We start from the raw sequence: 19,385 nt of genomic DNA on the forward strand, positions 1-19,385 counted from the left end.
AACAGCAGCGTGCATATGCTTGAGTCTACAGCCTTTTATATGTAAATATGCTGTTAGAAATAATAAGCTCAAGTAAAATGGAATGAAATGAAAATCAAGGTTGAACAAATGAAGAGGAAGATTTACCACATTATAACATTCAGTTCATTACATGTTGTCCTGAATAGCTCAACAAATTCATGATGAAAAAACTACTGAAATAAATACAATATATTCTTCTTTTTGCATATGCAGCATAAGCCGCCCCAACATGGAGAAGGAAAGACCCTAGACTTTGAAGTGCTAATAGGTTAGATCATTACCCAGCCGAAGCTGACAGATGACTGGGTTTGCGGATGCATTTGCAACAACATGTTCTCTGTGTTTCAGAGATATTAATGAGCAAATTCTGATGGTCTTCCAGCCTTTTTGACTTTTACTTGTTAGTGCACATTTATTAACAGATTTGAGACACCTTTTGAGCAAATATCACATGATTTCCCCATCAATCACCCTTTTTTCCCCAGTCCTTCATTCGGCCATCTGTTTGAGATGACAGCATGAAAGAGTCGCCTTGCAGTAGTTATGACTAACATTCATAAGAAGTTGCAATAAAAAAACAGCATAATAAGAGAGCCAAGGGGGAGCTGAGTGAAGACAAACTCCCTATCAGTTCTGTAATCCAAATAAGCAGCTTCTATTTGGTTCTAGAAACATGGTGTGCAGTTGCTGTGTCTCAAGTGCCCCCTGCTGGCAACAAGGAACATTTTGTCTGCAATATAATTACAGTGACAACAAACATGCCACATGTAAACAAATAAAAACAGAGAGAGCACAAAAAAACAGTCTCATCCGAGGTCAGTGGTCTCCGCTCTGCTGAGCCATCAGGATCAAACCGTCCCCTGGATTCATTATGGGACGTCCCTGAGTTCACCTGTCTTCACATCCGGTCTGCCATGAGGAACTGAGGCCGGACAGAGATTTATGTGCGGAAACTATGCACACCCTCCCTACTGAGCGTTCTTTCTTATCCGTTCTCTTGCTCAAGGAGATGATAAATTCTTAGTGGTGCTCAAAGGCTCTACTGGCGCAGAACCCCCTGTCAGTGTAGGGCAGCTCATTTGCACGCTGAACCAAGTTGGTGTTATGATGGCGTCAACAAATAATATACTCTCCAAGCCGAGGTTCATAAAACAGGAGGAGCCAGCTGTCTAGATCTCTCCTTAAACCCAAATATGATAGAACCCCCCTGAAGCTCAACCCTCATCTCACCAGCAGTAATCTATCAAAGACTCTGCTGGACCCATAATAAAGGTGTTCTAGTTGCTATGGCGCATGGGGAATGTCTTCATCTATACATGCATCGCATTATATTTCTGGCAAATGACTAGAAGATCAATGCAAAATCGCATATGGAAGAGTAGGGCAGGTAAGTCTCTTTCCTCGCTGTCCACGGATGAATGGGGTTGTGGACCAGAGCATTAAATCATTACAGTAGTAGCATGGCTAAGTGCTGAGTGTGAACACAGGTCAGCAGGCCAAGAGAGCCAGCCTCTGAGAAGTGTTTTATAGTAACAGCAGGAAAGGCCTTCATTGAATGATTCATCAAGCGATTGGCATAGAAGCAGGGCTAATATAGACTCTTAACACGCTGCATGGATGGTCAGTGTACCACAGCCACTTTAAACCAAACCTGCTGCTTTTGCAATTATGAAAATGGCAGAGTGCAAGCATAAACAACACGTTATTTACCTCATAGTGGATACGATACGTTTTGTGCACCGCTCTCCAGCAGTGCTGCTTCCCCTGCTGCTGAATATTCAGTACCATAGCAAAAATTAACCATATTATACCTTAGTTGTGAATGTGAGTTACCAAGCATTCTGTTTTCAATGCAATGCATAAGGATACTGGTAAAATGATACCAAGAAACATCTTTCTTTTCATTGAGTTGGTGTCACGTCCTGCATGTGAAAATGATAATACAGCACATCCTCACAAACACATGAATCGTCTAGTTTTTTTTTGTTTGTTTTTTGTTTTTTTAGTGAATCAAGAACATAGTTCGACCAGTGAGATTCCCGAACAAATGACTTTTATGAGCCAGTTCTTCTTAGGGAATCAGAAACATTTAATGTGGCCAATGTAATTGGATTCCCAAACAAGTGACTCTTTTTAATATTTAATGAGAAGCATACAGCAGAAACAGTCTGATTCCTGAACCTGATATTAATCTTATGAACTGGTTCAACCCAGACAGCAGCATAGTTGCGGCCCAGATCCAGGCCATATCTTGTACATGTGAATTCAATGTGTACCAGATATGGGCCAGATCTGGGCCAACACCATGCTGCTGTCTGGGAGTGATTAAAAAACATACAACGTGACCAGTGTATTTGGACTCCTAAACAAATAACTAAGTGAATCCAAAAAATAATAATCTTTGTAATTCCGTATTGGCAAAAAACGAATGACTTATCACCTAGCTGCTGTTAGTGAATCAAAATCCTACAAATTAAACATTTGCTGCATCCGAAATTGTATACTTCCTTAATGTATAGTAGATGTAAAACAGTATGTATGTGACAAAAGAAGTCTGTCCGAATTCACTGTACTCATTAAAGGGTAGACAAAAAGTACCCGGATGACCTTCTACTTCTGGTTACATTCTGATGTGAGCATACAATGGAAACTTTACTATGTCATGAGGCCACGGGAGAAGATTTTTAAATGGCATTGAAGCAACGCAACTAATGCTGGTAGGTCACATGATAATGACAACATGCCAAATGTAGCATGTCTGGATTAAATTTATACTAAAACACATATTGAACACTTTTTAAGGGTCAGAAAGTCATTCAAAATAAGTACCTACTCAAAAGATTACACGATCTCTGACATTCTAATATAATTCCAGATCAATTTTTTTTTTTCCTGAGCCATTTCTTTTAACCAAAACACTTGTGAGCCAGTTCTTTTTTTGTTAAATTAAAAACGATATGACTCCCAAATGGATGGTTCTTTTAATAAAGAGTTCGAAAAGATGACTTACCTGTTTGAATCAGTCGATGAATCCTTCACTGAATTAAATCAAACAAGGCTGCATGGCTTGAGAAACACAGCCCAAAGCAGTAACCGAATCCACATCTGTCTCACTTTGTGTGTGTGTGTGTGTGTGTGTGTGTGTGTGTGTGTGTGTGTGTGTGTGTGTGTGTGTGTGTGTGTGTGTGTGTGTGTGTGTGTGTGTGTGTGTGTGTGTGTCACGGTTCCTCAAATCCAGCCCTGGATTTAGCTCAAACCCTGATCAAACTCAACTACCTGCAATATAGTAACTCTAAAGACCTAGAAGACTATGGCCCTTTCCCAGATGGCACCCTAAACCCTCACGGTCTTCCTCTGAGTCCGCACTTTCATGACGTAATGCCACTTTGACTGCCGGGTAGAACACCTCTGCGTAGCTCGCAAACTTGTGGGCTCAGCTGAAGTGCGCATCGAGGGCGCATAGCAGCCGCAAAGGGGGTGCTCACAAGCACCCTTTTTAAAGCTTAAATGACGAATGGGACACCCTACGGTCTTGTGACAAGCGCATACAATGGCCATCGTAAGTCCACAAGACCGAAAGTGCACATGAAGTGTGACATTTGGGACAGGGTCTAACTTGATCTGGTGTGTTTTATTAGGGTTGGAAGTAAACGCTGCAGGGCAGTGGCCATCCAGGACCGGATTTGTGTATATAAAGTACAAAATAATTCTGTAGGAAAGCCTGATTTGATGTCTGTTGTTTTATTACAAATATATATTTTATAATGAAGGTATTCTCTCTTAAACCTTTATTAACACTAAAATGGGAGAAGAAATTTCATCAGATCCAAGGTTGATCTGAAAGGAGGAGGATAGGTTAGTGTTTTACCACACAGACATCCCTTACCATGTACAAACGTGAATGCAGATCAGCCATTCCAGTTCATTGCATTTTACATTGGAAGAGCTTTGCTATACAGGCAGATAAAACATTTATGGTGCAATTTGTGTCTGCTTCGCCAGACTAAACAAACAAAATTGAGACAGATTGAATGGGTACTATGACATGGGCACAAGCTGTCCAGTGCTCAAGTTGTCCATAATTTTCATTGATGTCACCAGCTTGTTTGGATTATTTGGCTGTCAGTAAAGTCAAATGACCCATTTGTGACAGTCCCTTCCTTCTTTTAGAAGTCCACAGGCCGTATCATCATAGTGGTCATGGTCGCCATCCAGCTCGGCCCTTTCCAGTAGTACCACTTTATACTGTTATAGCGTATCACATTGGAGTTTCCAGAATAGTATATCCCATTGAGATTGGAAGGCCCGCAAGCTTCAAACCACCACCCTGCAGTGACAGAGAGCAAACGATTTCAGCTATTGCTTCATTGGGTCAATTTTCCTTCATTAATATTAAAGAGGCCATATTGATCATTTTGAAGTGGGAATTGCTGTCAAAGTGTTGTGACATCACAGCATGACCACAGCTTAGCTCATGAATATTATTTACACACTGATGATAGGTAGTCAGTGTTGTCCACATTATATTTCACCTGAGCAGCACTATGAACTTGTGTAATGATACGTTTGGCCATTAACTTTTTAAAATGCATCATTGTATTTAAACTGCAAACACATGAGGATAGTCTCTGAATTAAAGACCCACGAATGGCAGATCAACGTGCGGCTACATTTCTCTCAGATACGGTAGGAAACTAAACTGAATGTGAAGGATTTTAACTGTGAAGATGATTGACAGGGCAGTTTTAACGGTGACGGGACGCATGTAACTAAGACAGAGTACATTATAAATGACAACGTAGTATGTTTCAAAGCTTGCATACTCTTTTGCTACACATTCAAAAGTATTTGTAGTATAAGTCTGCAAATTGGGACACAGCATACCATTCTACTTCCTCTTCTTCTTTTGTTTAATGGCGATTTACATAACCAACTTAATGCACATTGCCATCTATTTGGTGGTTGTGCAATAATTTTTTTAAACTCTTTGTTTAATAAGAAATCTTTATTCATTGAGCACAAGGATTATATTGTTTGTTTGATGCTAATTCATTGAATGCAGATCCATACGTGAGATGACAATAAAACAAACAATACATATATTTAAATTTAATTAACATTTAAACAGTACCTTGTTATAATAGTGCTTTAGAATTAATATAGAATATTGTAGACCATAACTGTACAAATGTAACACATTTTGTTATTTAGTTTAACGCACATCTGAGTACCTCTTAAGCAAACCTACCCTGGATCATGAGCTGCCATGGCTACTTACATACTCTGAAAGTTACCTGTTTTTGGAACTGAAAGTTGAGCATAACCGCTAACTTACTCTTAACATACCTGGGTATGTCACATTACCTATAGGTATGCTTTCTGGAATACCCCCTTGGAATGGCTATTTGCATAATCAAATTAATATTCATTAGTTATTTACTATAGTATAGTATTTATTTAAAATTTTAAATTCCAATTCCAAAATTTAATTCCAATTCCAAAGTAGAATATAGATAACAAATGTTAAAAGTGGACATTTTGAAATGTCATGCCAAATATTGGCTCATTTTGGATTTCATGAGAGCTACACATTCCAAAAAAGTTGGGACAGGTAGCAATAAGAGGCCGGAAAAGTTAAATGTATAAGGAACAGCTGGAGGACCAATTTCCAACTTATTAGGTCAATTGGCAACATGATTGGCTATAAAAAGAGCTTCTCAGAGTGGCAGTGTCTCTCAGAAGTCAAGATGGGCAGAAGATCACCAATTCCCCCAATGCTGCAGCAAAAAATAGTGGAGCAATATCAGAAAGGAGTTTCTCAGAAAAAAAATGCAAATAGTTTGAAGTTATCATCATCTACAGTGCATAATATCATCCAAAGATTCAGAGAATCTGGAACAATCTCTGCATAAGGGCCAAGGCTGGAAAACCATACTGGATGCCCGTGATCTTCAGGCCCTTAGACACACTGCATCACATACAGAAATTTTTCTTTAATGGAAACCACAACATTGGCTCAGAAATACTTCCAGAAAACTTTGTCAGTGAACACAATCCACCGTGCCATTCGCTGGTGCCGGCTAAAACTCTATAGGTCAAAAAAAGAAGCCATATCTAAACATGATCCAGAAGCGCAGGCATTTTCTCTGGGCCAGGGCTCATTTAAAAGGGACTGTGGCAAAGTGGAACACTGTTCTGTGGTCAGACGTATCAAAATATAAAGGTTTTTTTTTTTTGGAAAACTGGGACACCATGTCATCAGGACTAAAGAGGACAAGGACAACCCAAGATATTATCAGCGCTCTGTTCAGAAGCCTGCATTTCTGATGGTATGATTGCAGGAATGTGTGTGGCATGGGCAGCTTGCATACCTGCAAAATCACCATCAATGCTGAAAGGTATATCTTTCAATCAATGCTGAAAGGTACATAAGTTCTAGAACAACATATGCTCCCATCCAGAAATTGTCCCTTTCAGGAAAGACCTTGCATTTTCCAACATGACAATGCCAAATCACATACTGCATCAATTCCAACATCATGGCTGCGTAGAAGAAGGATCCGGGTACTGAAATGGCCAGCCTGCAGTCCAGATCTTTCATCCATAGAAAACATTCGGCACATCATAAAGAGGGAGATGCGACAAAGAAGACCTAAGACAGTTGAGCAACTAGAAGCCTGAGATAGACAAGAATGTGTCAACATTCCTGTTCCTAAACTTGAGCAACTTGTCTCCTCAGTCCCCAAATGTTTGCAGACTGTTATAAAAAGAAGAAGGGATGCCACACAGTAGTAAACATGGCCTTGTCCCAACTTTTTTGAGATGTGTTGATGCCATGAAATTTAAAATCAACTTATTTTTCCCTTAAAATGATACATTTTCTCAGTTTAAACATTTTATATGTTATCTATGTTGTATTCTGAATAAAATATGGAATTTGAAACTTTCACATCATTGTATTTTGTTTTTATTCACAATTTGTAAAGTGTCACAACTTTTTTGGAATCGGGTTTGTACTTTATATTTATTTATATTAGATCATATTTTGAAAAATAAAACATTTAACTAAAAGCTTATTCATTTTAATTGTAAGTTGATTTTGTTACGAGTAAATATTTCTATTTAGCTATATTTTTATTTCAGTTTTATTTTTATTTTAGTCATTCAGCTTAAACCTATATTATTTCAATTAGCAGCCAAGGTTTATTTTTTTATTTTATTTTTAATGTAAAGGTTTTTCATCTGATATTCATATTATTCAAATATTATTTTATTTCAGCTTTTCTTTTACTTAACAAAAATGATTTTCAATAGTTTTAGTTTAGTTAATAAAACCCTGCATATAGGATTTTTAAAGAGTATCACTCCGACTTGGCATTGAGATAAAATAGAAAATATGCTCATGTTTGATAAAATATTTTTTACAAAACCTTCTACGTTTTTTATTTGTTGTGAGCAGTACTCAAGGGATGGATTCTGGGATGTTACCTTTACATGATGGAGGAGGGAGCTTGGTTCTAGCATATCTGATCTGTGGCTCAGTTTAACTTTTGTAAAGAGTGTCTAAAGTTTGTTTTTAACAAGGTCCCTGATTACATCAGCCCAGCCTTCAGAGTTTGCACAGCACATTTCAGTGCAGATTGTTTTGTGGTTCTGTCACTGTAATGCAGGCTTTGGAAAAAGGTTGCTGTCAAAAGACAAGTCACCGCCAAGTGTATTGAACCTGACAGCAAATCTATTTGACTAACACTAGTGGACCTTAAGAAAAAAATTAAATGGTAAAAAAAAATAAAAAATTGATATGACCCCTTTGAAATGTTGACAGAAAAACTCTGAAGTAGACATACCTATACTTCCTCAGTTGCAATGAAAATACTTGATACGGTAATGGGTGTTGTTGAAAAATTGATTTCCATTATATGCAATCAGATTTTAAAAAGTTAGAAATAATACATATAAGGGCAGATACCTCCAGTGGCCATCTGCGCACACTTGCAGCTGCACTGGTCATTGTCGTGATCCTTAGTGCTGAACGGGGTTCCTGAGTGGGTAAGACTACTGGTGCGTCCAGCTGTACCACTGAAACCCCTTGCATGGAGACTGGTGAGAAACAGACACATACTGAATATTTCAACATATGGATAGATACAAAATACGCATTTTTCAAACTTTTTGATGGCATAGACTTCCAAATATAGTAATCCTCTTGTGAGGGACCCCCAATATAAAGGCATCACTTATACAACTACCATTCAAAAGTTTGTGGTTAGAAAGATTCAGGTTTATTTTTATTATTATTATTATTATTATTATTATTATTATTATTATTATTATTATTATTAAAAAATACTTTTATACACAAAAGAAGCATTACATTGTTTAAAAAGTGACCGCAAAGACAAATATAATGTTACAAAAGATATTTTAAATAAATACCGCTCTTTTGAACATTTTAGAGTTGTGAAAAAAATGCATCATGGTTTCCACAAACTTAAGTATTGATATCAAAAAATAAATGTTTCCTGAGCACAACATCAGCACGTTAGAATTATTCATGTTGACTTAGCTTGTTTTTTTTAGTTGCGTTGACAAGAATTTTTAAGTTCATTAGTTTATCATTAGATAAACAAAAGTTTTTTTTACAGTATGAATGATCATGTGACACTGACTAGCTGCTTTGCTATCACCTGAATAAATTACATTTAAAAAAATATTAAATATACTGTAATTCAGTCACATTTAACAAGTATTATTATTATTATTATTATTATTATTATTATTATTATTATTATTATTATTATTATTATTATTATTATTATTATTATTATTATCCACAAAACTTTTCTTTGAGCCCCTATAACACACCTTCATGGCCCCATATCCTGAATAGTAATATGAGCACATCAATACTTACAGAAGGCATGTTAATCAACATTTCGATCAACCAGAAAAGTGAATGGTAGTACGGCTAAAGGTGTGCAAGGAAAGTGTGTTGCTACAACTTTCTTTTTTTCTTTGCCACTCCTTGTTTGTCGAGTTCCACCATTAGCCTTTTTAGTCAGTTCAGACACATATCATCACTTTAAGATATATTGTTTTTTACTCCATTTTTATATAATCGGACGAAAGTGTCTCTATCTATTAGCTACATCCAATGTTAACCCCAGTAATTGGACCAGCTGCGAGCCTGTACAAGATATTTAAAGTGATTTATCTTTTACTCTTTCTTATTTCCCTTACGAAAGGAAAATATATGTACCAACATATTACTTGAAATATATTATAATATATTGTAAATACATGGAATAATATATTGATGGTATTATACAATATATTATATATTCCTGAAATATATTGCAAAATATACAAATGATTGCCGCTTTCATATATTTCAATATATTGGAAAATATAAATATTAAATCCCATATATGTGAATATATTGTCTAATGTATTGCATGGTATTTTCCAATATACTGCAATAGATTTTTGTTTCATAAGGGTTCAGAAGGCTCTAAGACACATTAATGTGCATTCCAAAGATATTCAGCCTCCATTATCCTCAATCCATTGTTGATGATGTCTCACCAGGAAGGATTGCGAGCACACATGGTGTTAGAGAGAGGACCACACAGCTAGGGACTGCAGGAGATTGTTTTGGCAGGAAAACATCCTTTCACCATAGGTTGCTTGGCTGGGTAATCCCAAACGGGCTCAACACCCTCGATAGGATGCCAGGATCCTCAGCACGCTAATAAAATGCACACTTACCATATGAGGTAAACTAGAAAACAAACATGGTGGGATTTGGCAAGTGTTTGTTCAGCATTTTCCCTACCTGTTTACATGCGCACAAAAACACATTGGTGTTTCCATCTGATACAATGCTAAAACACTCACCCATAGTATTCCAAATCATTTATTTTCAGTTAAATGTAATATTTCTGGTTCAGGTTCATTCACTGTATAAGTATGCCCACAAGCAGTACAGCATGTTTAATTGCATCCCTTTAGAGAGGTGTGAGATTGTTTAACTCGGCAGTTTTCTGGAAAAGCTTCATGCTTGAAATTGTTTGCCCTGTTTCTCGCTGCAGATTTGCTCCTGGGATCAGACCAGAAGTAATGGGATGCTGTAAGAACTGGTAGTTTACCCTTAAGGTAGGACTTAAGGACATAATCATGCAAGTGTTTCTTATCTCAAAAAGACAAGCCTAAAAAAAACTAAACATATGAAAAAAAAATTAAATGTGTCAATGAGGATTTTAAGTGAATATGTAACTCGCATTGTAAATCTAAATGCAAATAAAAGCCTTAAACTAATTCTGAACACATCAACATGACAAAATAACTCTGGACAGTTAGATATTGAAAATATTCTAATTAAATGACACACAACACAATTCACGGTGGACCATTTAATTATTAGAAATTGAATTATATCTCAATAGCGGCCATTTCTCTACTAATAGTGAAGCTGTAAATTTAAAGGCTTCAAAAACATTACTACCGCACAACTGAGAAAGATATAACTTTTAATTTTATTATTTTAGAGTCATAGAAAATGCTGACAAGTTTCTGGTGGTGTGTGTTTGTGTGCGTGTGTTTGTATGGGTGGCAGAGCAAGGGAATACAACATGCTTCCATAGATAATAAAACGTAATTGCACAGAAATGTTTTGTCTCTTTTTACAACCATATTGTTATATCAATGCTATATAAATTGCTCTAAGAACCTGAAATCAATTAAATAATTTGGTGAAGTGATGTAGTCAAGACCTGCCTGGTGCATTTAAAATAATAGCACACTTAAAAAACATTCATCAGCCAATCAGAATCAAATATTCAGCAGCCCAGTAGTAAATATACAAATAAACAGCACTCCCACCAGACCAGGTAAACTTTGACTAATACAGTGAATAAAACAGGATGGAAAAATATGATTGATCTTTTTTTATTTTTATTTTTTTTTAATTTAGGTGAAGAAACAATTTCTGGGATGTTAATACATAGGAAGCATCTTCAGATGTTAAGCAGGAGTTTTCATTTTGTGAGTGGGTATTATAATGAGTCTTGTGCTGGAATTCATAATGTTTAATGTTGCATTTGAGGAAAGAGATGGCAGGATTGCTCTTTATCGCACACAGCTCTCCCACCTCCCTTTCACTGTTCCACAGCTTGCTATCCATTCCAGTTAAATCACAAAACAAAATGCAACCAAATGTGTTCCTGCTGCTGATAAACATCTACTGATGTACAGCTGCAATTGTGGTTTATTCAAATAAAAGGTTATATTAGGGATCCCCTCGTGCTTAAAGCAAAAACACTGCCACCAGCCCAAACATATCTGATCATATCTTACCCCACGTTGATAATAAACGTCCCCGGTTACGTATGTAACCTTAGTTCCCTGAGAACAGGGAACGAGACGCTGCGTCAGCTGACGCTACGGGGAACGCCTTCAGCGTGACAGGTGTCTGAAATCGCTATCAAATCACAATCCTACTGACCGTCGGCAGCTGGTGATGTCATCACCGTGCGACCAGGAAGTATAAAAAGGCACCGTGCCAACATGACAACATCCGCTTCGTCTGAAGGGACTGTGGGCAGGCACACCTTGAAGCATGGCCATGTGACGCAGCGTCTCGTTCCCTGTTCTCAGGGAACTAAGGTTACATACGTAACCGGGGACGTTCCCTTTCGAAAGGGAACTCGCGCTGCGTCAGCTGACGCTACGGGGAACGATATACCCACGCCGCCATGCTGAGGGGAGTGCACGCCCCTTACTGGCAGTGAGAACTGCCTGGACGAGTGTTCGCGGAAAGTCTGAACCACTCCCCCTGTAGCCACACAGGCTGCCAGTGACATCATTCCCTACGGTCATAGCCCAAGCTATATGCCTAAGAGAGAACCTAAACAAGTTTTAACTGAGGTTTCCTACTCTCGGCTTGCTCGAGGGCCTGGGACCTACTACTTTCGAAGGAAGGAGTCCCTTAAGGGAATGTGGCTAGGGGACCCGAGGGCGCCACCAGCCGTCACTAATTCGGGAAAACCCTTCACCGAATGCCACCAGGGAGGCCTCACCTGGCATCACTTCTGTGGGACACCCCAGCTTGGCCAACCCTGTCTGTCAAAACAGAGCCTCCGGACATCGCTCTACTTATGAGCATCCAGACTGAGGGACTGCAAAGTGGCAGTGTCCTCCTCAGACCGGAACTCGGAGACGGGAATCCTGGAGAGCAGTACTCAGCTTAGTGCTTCTTACCCTTGCCATCGAGGGGAGTCTCTTCTGCTCGATCCTAGGATCTACTGAGCACATTTATTACAGGGGTGCTCAGGAGGCCTAAAAAAGGCCTATGGACTGATCTACCCGGGAGGCCCCGAGGGGGGCCTGCCCATCTGATCAGGCTCAAGCGGCCGTAAGCTCGCAGACGACCCTCAATGAGGGGAGCTCTTAAGCCAGCTTGGTAGGTAACCCATGCTGTAGGCTAGTCAGTCCCTGTCCTGAAGGGACTGCGCAGCAGAAACGGAGTCTCGTTGTGCTAGGGCATAAGCCCGCCCTTGAGTTATACCGGCGCAGGCCGGGACCCACCGGCGGGCAGCCGCTAGCTGTCAGCCCAAAGCCAGTTATACGTTCCTGTTCCAAGGAACCGTTTCCCCTCCAGGGAGGCCATGAGGCGCCTCCACCCAGCACCGTTAGTGTTAGCTGTTTGCTGTTAAAAGCCGCAGGAAGGTGGCTTTACTGGTTCCTCAGGGGGCTCATGAGGCTATAACGCCAGAAGCCACCCACGCTAATGGCTAGCGTGTCACCGAGACCTTGGTCCGGGAATCCTCTCCCAAAAAGGCCCAAAGAGGCCTGACAGCATAATACACTGGCCTAACGAGCGTCCCAGCTCGGGGCTCACCCTCAGGCGGCCTGCAGGAAGGTGGCTTTACTGGTTCCTCAGGGGGCTCATGAGGCTATAACGCCAAAAGCCACCCACGCTAATGGCTAGCGTGTCACCGAGACCTTGGTCCGGGAATCCCTCCCAAAAAGGCCAAAAGAGGCCTGACAGCATAATACACTGGCCTACCGAGCGTCCCAGCTCGGGGGCTCACCCTCAGGCGGCCTAGAGCGGCCTACTTCCTGTCAGCCAACGTGCAAACTGTTGGGAGCTGTTGTGTTCCCGGGGCTCGCCTCCAGGGAGGCCTGTTTGATGCCTACGTACAGTCCGGTCTTTTTAGGGCGGCCCGGAGAGGCCTATTGCCGAATGGCAGTTCCCTATTAGATTGGTGACATACGGTGCTTATCCGATGGCAAATCCCACCGGAAACCCCGCAGGGCCGGGAAACGATCATAGGACGGCCTGAAGCGGCCCGTCCCTGATAGCAGACTATGCTAGCCGCCTGGCTAGCACCCGCGCACACTGTTGCAAGACCTGGGAACCAGGGCTCACCCTACAGGCGGCCTCAAGCGGCCTAGATCCTGTCAACCAATGGTCGGAACCCTAGGTCACCCCCTCAGGGGACGCCATGTGAGGCGTGCTGAAACTCAGCGAGCCCTTAAAGTCGGGCTGACAGTGGCTGTCTGCTGGCTGATGAGGACTGGGTATCCAGTCACTACCTGGGGACTCATCCCCAGGGAGGCCGTTAGGGGCCTACTTATGACGAGGTTTCTACTGCAACCGACATCGTTGGGGAGAACCCTCCCCGCTCACATGGGCCACGACACTCGGAACTCACCCGCAGGGAGGCCTACTGAGGCCTACCACCTGACCCAGAGTTAACTGCCCGGACTGCCTCGGCTGGCGTCTCCCGCCAGCCAGCCTTCTATAGTCGGTCCGCCCCAGCGGCCCATAGCAGCCTTCTGCGACGGCGCAGTCTCTCAGGCAGCGCCTACCAGCGTGGACCTAAAACACAATGCCCACAGCAGTGCACTCAGCATAAAGCGCCTTGAACCCTCTAAAGCGAGGGGAGTACAACTTACGCCACCTGCCTCCAGGGCGGCCGTCTGGTAGTCCAGCGGTCCGCCGTCCGCGCAAGGGCATCAGCTGTGACAGTGTTTCGACTCCAGGGGAGCATCCTACCAACCGATGCTTTCAGATGGTTGCGAAGTACAGCTCGACCCGAGCCTAAAAGGTGAAGCAGAAGACACAGAGCAAAAAGTGAAAGATATTGAACACACACACACATAACCGGCCATTTCCTGAACCAAGCCGGGGGGCCGCCCAGAAGTGGCGGCCGCACTAGCTCTGGGGGGCGGGGCTAGCAAAACCAGTCTAACTGCGCACCGCGAAGAGACGCCTACCCCGTCCCCACGACCACTGGCTGAGTCGCGATTCATTCTGCTACACACCTTTATGCATTAATAATAACCCCCAAATGCAGAAGGGGGTGGGCATTGGCCGGACGACCCTACTGCGGGGAGGCCGGGTAGGGATATAAAGCTCCTGCGGGACTACCGACAGGAGCCCGGGGCAACTGCCAGGGCGATATGCCACCGCGAGACGCCACCGTCATCCCATTAACAGCCTAGGCCAACTTGATGCACTAGCATCGGTCTGATAATCCCACACACAACGGCCCTAAACAGGGCTGGGACAGACCTTACTGTAGTTCATGCGCTAGCCTAACCTCACAAATTCATCTAGATATTTCACTAGCAGAGGTGCCAACGCTACCCAGAGGTGGCTACAGCTAAAAACGTTCGCCAGGAGAACATACGTCAGTTTATATCGCCGCTACATGCCCGCGGCATGTGCGGTGGCCTCAACTGCTCATATTACACATATCCAGAAGAGCAACAGCCTTATAAACTACTGTTGCTACACTAGCAAACATACAGCCTACATAAACACACTGTGTTTATACAAAACATCGTTCTAGCCACCTTTACAGGGGAACTACAGGCCCACTGTTACACTTTTCTTCATCTTTTGTAGACAAAATATCCCTCAGGGAAGCATAGAGTCCAAACATACGGCATTAAAAAGAAGAATGTTTGCCCTAAAAGGGGACTCACCCGCTGTCTTCAGTGCCTCATCGCTTCATGTAACATGCATGCTTCGGCGCACTAACCTGAGGGTGGGGCGCTTCATTCTCAAACAAGGCCGTTTTTGGAGGCGGCCGCGAAATCCCGCTATTCCCAGAGACGATGCACTGTGTGCGGGCAGAGCACACACCGGCCTGGCAGGCCGTCAGAGTCTCACATCCGCTCATCATCGGCCCGCGCGGCCTGGTGTGAATGGCGCCCGGGGAGAGAAAAGAACATAACAGAAAAACAAAGGAGGGGACACATTTACATCACTTCCGCGCCCTCGGGGGCGGAGACTCACCACCCCGCTTCCGGCGCTGGAAGCGGCTCTTCTCCCCGATGTCCCTCCTCCTGTTGCGGGTGTCCCGCCTCTTCTGCGTCCTACTCCTCCACGGAGGGGGCGCCCGAGAGGCTACGCTGCTGCGTTGGCCCAATCGATGATCCTCGGACCTCGAAGGGCCAGGGACACCCTCCTGCCTGGGCGCCGCCCCGGACCTCAGCGGAATACACGTTCTATATGCCGCTGAGCGCGCCCTCGCCTCTCTGAACTTTCCCACCACCGCCTCGACGGAGGTGCCGAAAAGCTCAGAGGGCGAGACCGGGGCATCAAGGAGAAAAGCCTTTTCTTTCCCCCCGATGTCCGCCAGGTTCAGCCACAGATGCCTCTCCGTGGCGACCATAGCCGCCATCGACCGTCCGATGGCGACTGCTGTGTGTTTGGCCGCCCGGAGAGAGAGATCCGTGGTGCGGCGCAACTCAGCCATCGCATCAGGGGGTAGGCCCTCCCCCTGATCGAGGTCCCTCAGCAGATCGGCCTGATAGGCCTGCAACACTGCCATTGTGTGCAAGGCCGCCGCCGCCTGACCCGCCGACGTGTATGCCCTGCCGTTAAGACGCGAGGTCGTCTTTAATGGTTTAGACGGCAGGGCTGGAGCTCTTAGTGTCGATGGCCGCCCGGACGCGAGATAGTTCGCGAACGTCTCATCGATGGGCGGCATCGACACATACCCTGCCTCGGCCAATCCCTCGACATCAGCGAAGTTAAACCGCTGATGCCGATGGATTCGCGCCGAGTAGGGTTTCTTCCATGCCCCCACGACCTGCTCGTGAAGGTCGGGGAGGAATGGAAGGCTCCCGGGAGCTGGGCGGCTATGGTCGGGGAGAAACCGATCGCCCAATCTGTCAGGGCGGGCGGCCTCTCCCCTGGCTCTCCAAATCCCTGTCGCATAGCAATAAAAAAAAAAAAAGAATCTATTGACAAACACTCTTCTTTTCACAACCTCTGACAAAAAACATGACAAAAGTCATTCATTACTAATGGAGAACTTCCAAATATTTACATATGCAAAATGTTCATATTTGATTTTAGCTTCAGGTGTGTTGAAATAATTTGTTTACATTTTGCGGCTATAAATTAATAATGCAAGGTGTGAATTACCAAAATTTCTGTATTGCAAATGTATCTTTATCTTTCTGTATAGTTCGCGAACGTCTCATCGATGGGCGGCATCGACACATACCCTGCCTCGGCCAATCCCTCGACATCAGCGAAGTTAAACCGCTGATGCCGATGGATTCGCGCCGAGTAGGGTTTCTTCCATGCCCCCACGACCTGCTCGTGAAGGTCGGGGAGGAATGGAAGGCTCCCGGGAGCTGGGCGGCTATGGTCGGGGAGAAACCGATCGCCCAATCTGTCAGGGCGGGCGGCCTCTCCCCTGGCTCTCTGCCACGGCAGCTGAAGTCTCAGCGCCGCGCGCCCCATCACATCGTACAGCTCCCCATACACGGGGCAGGATGGCTGGGAGGATTCAGCCTCAGCTTCATTTTCCCCCTCATCCACAGCCATCCTCTGATCGACCGGAAGAGCATGGGCTGACGACGAGGAGGAGTCTCCATCCGACTCCTCCTCCGTCAGCCTGCTCTCGCGACCTGGCTGATCATCCGCGAGAACTGTACTCTCCAGACGATGAGCCAGGTCCATCTGGGAGCCCCAGGACAGACGGTGCCGCTCAGCCTCAGCTTGAGCGGGACCGCTCCCAGATGCTGGCTCTTCTTCCCTCGAGAAGAAGGCCAGGCGAGAGCGGAGCGTCCTCAACGGAAAACGCTCGCAGTTCGCGCAGGAGGCCCCCTCGAGAATCTCCCGCGCGTGCTCTTCCCCCAGGCAGAGCACACAAAGGGTGTGTGTGTCCTCAGGCGTAAGAAACCTGGGACACGGATCAGCGCACTTCCTGTACGCTCCCTTCACTTTGCGTGTGCACTTCATTCTGACTTTCCAGCGAACCAGACAAAACAGTCCCTGAAGACGAAAGGATGTTGTCATGTTGGCACGGTGCCTTTTTATACTTCCTGGTCGCACGGTGATGACATCACCAGCTGCCGACGGTCAGTAGGATTGTGATTTGATAGCAATTTCAGACACCTGTCACGCTGAAGGCGTTCCCCGTAGCGTCAGCTGACGCAGCGCGAGTTCCCTTTCGAAAGGGAACTGAAATGTTCTGGAAAAAAATGATTGGTCCACCAAATCATTGTGCAATGAAAAATCAAAAACAAAAACTCGATGTGCTATTAAAACTAGATTTTTTTCTATGTTTACTTTTTTGGCATAGACTTGGATATGGGACAATCCTCTTTTACAGATCTGATCTCCAAAATCAATTCATCACTGAAACTACTTATCAAAAAAGTTAAATAAAAAAACATGAAATTGTTTGTGCATAACCTAATTCATATTCATTAGCCAAGCATTGTCTAGTCTCAGCCCACTTTGGCTGAAAGTCTGATGCATATGGCACACAAAATGGGAAATACTTCTGGAGTTAAAGGGTTAGTTCACAAAAAAATAAAAATTAGCCCCTGATTTACTCACCCTCAAATCATCCTAGATTTATATGACATTGTTTTTTCAGACAAATAAAATCAGAGTTATATTAAAACCAGTCGAGGTTAATCCAAGCTTTATAATGGCAGTGAATTGTTGTCTCACTTATGAAGTCCATAAAAGTGTATCTATCCATCATACAACTGCTCCACGTGGCTCAGGGGAGTTAATAAAGGCCTTCTGAAGTGAAGTGGCGCATTTGTGTAAGAAAAATATCCATATTATATATATATATATATATATATATATATATATATATATATATATACAAATATAATTCATTCTTCCATCTTAAAAATATTCATGAACTCAAAGCTAGATTATTGTAATGCTCTATTGGGTGGTTGCCCTGCCAGCTTAAAGGTAATGTAGGTAAGGACACTTTTGTCCAAATTTGTTTAAACTTTCTTTATATGTCAATACATAATTAAAATGTAAGTACTCTGAAAAAGAGAGTATAAAAATCAAGTGACTCTAGACTTTTTAATCTGCAATAAACACCGCTCATTATTTTCGTTCGGGACGAAACAAGTGATTGGCTTGGGCGACTGTCACTCTCTCTCGCTACCATGGCGACCACCGCTTTCGCTACAGGATCTGCCCACACATGCGTGTGGAAGAGCAAAATCATTTAAAATGCACGGTGCCGGGTTTTGCAGTCAGCGAAGGCAAACAATGCAAAAAAAGGAAGACAGTAGGCCTACATGTAAAGGCAATGCACAAAAAGTCTTTGGATAAACAAAGAAATCAAACGTGAGTAAATATCAGCGTGGCTTTCTAACGATGTCGAGAACTGAGGGACCTCAAGGGGCTGAAAAACGACTCATTGCTGGCTGTATTTATGCTGGATAGGTTATCTTTCATTTTGATTATACATTTTTTCGGTTTATGTTTTTGTGAAGCATGTATCACTAGCACATATAGCTGCCTAATATAGCATAACATTACTTGGCATAAAGTTACTATATTTTACACTTAGCCATTAGTAGAGATGATAAATGCTCAATATGCTTAGCTCAAGTTGATCGCTGTCGTGTGGAATTTTGTGAAATTTAACTTTAGATAACAAAATGCATGTGTAAAAGCTAGTAAAACGCATCCAGAAACTTTTTTTAGAACTAAGTTAGCTTTAGCTTCTACTAATCAACAATGCTTTCATCGTGGAATCTCTTACATGCAAAACACAGTATATGTTATGAATCTTACACGAAATTGATCTTCATCACAGTATACTGATGTTATTGGGAAAACATTTTTTTTATCAATGCTACCCGTTTTTAGCTTTGCCTTAGAAATATAACTTGCTCGTTACTGAATTAAACAAAAATGTATTTTAAACTTTGCCAGTATCGGTATTCTAGCTTGATAGTGAGTACTAAAAGACATCTTATTTGTTTATATTCATACTGATAAAGTTAGATTTTTTATTACATGCGAATCTGACATGATGTCACTACATGAACAGCTCCTCTCAGGTAAA

General features: G+C 42.9%; 1 protein-coding gene across 1 annotated transcript in view; it reads right to left on the reverse strand.

The window, feature by feature from the left end:
- Positions 1-3,823: 3,823 nt before the first annotated feature.
- Positions 3,824-19,385, reverse strand: part of angpt2b (angiopoietin 2b) — a 50,077-nt gene continuing 34,515 nt past the window's right edge. The window contains exons 8-9 of the mRNA XM_067426089.1: positions 7,991-8,121; positions 3,824-4,348 (exon numbers count right to left, since the gene is read on the reverse strand). Coding sequence (XP_067282190.1) covers positions 4,188-4,348; positions 7,991-8,121 — 292 coding nt within the window. The 3' untranslated portion in view covers positions 3,824-4,187. The remainder of the gene's footprint in view (positions 4,349-7,990; positions 8,122-19,385) is intronic.

Source organism: Pseudorasbora parva, chromosome 19 (genome assembly GCF_024679245.1).
Source record: "Pseudorasbora parva isolate DD20220531a chromosome 19, ASM2467924v1, whole genome shotgun sequence".
Lineage (NCBI taxonomy): Eukaryota > Metazoa > Chordata > Actinopteri > Cypriniformes > Gobionidae > Pseudorasbora > Pseudorasbora parva.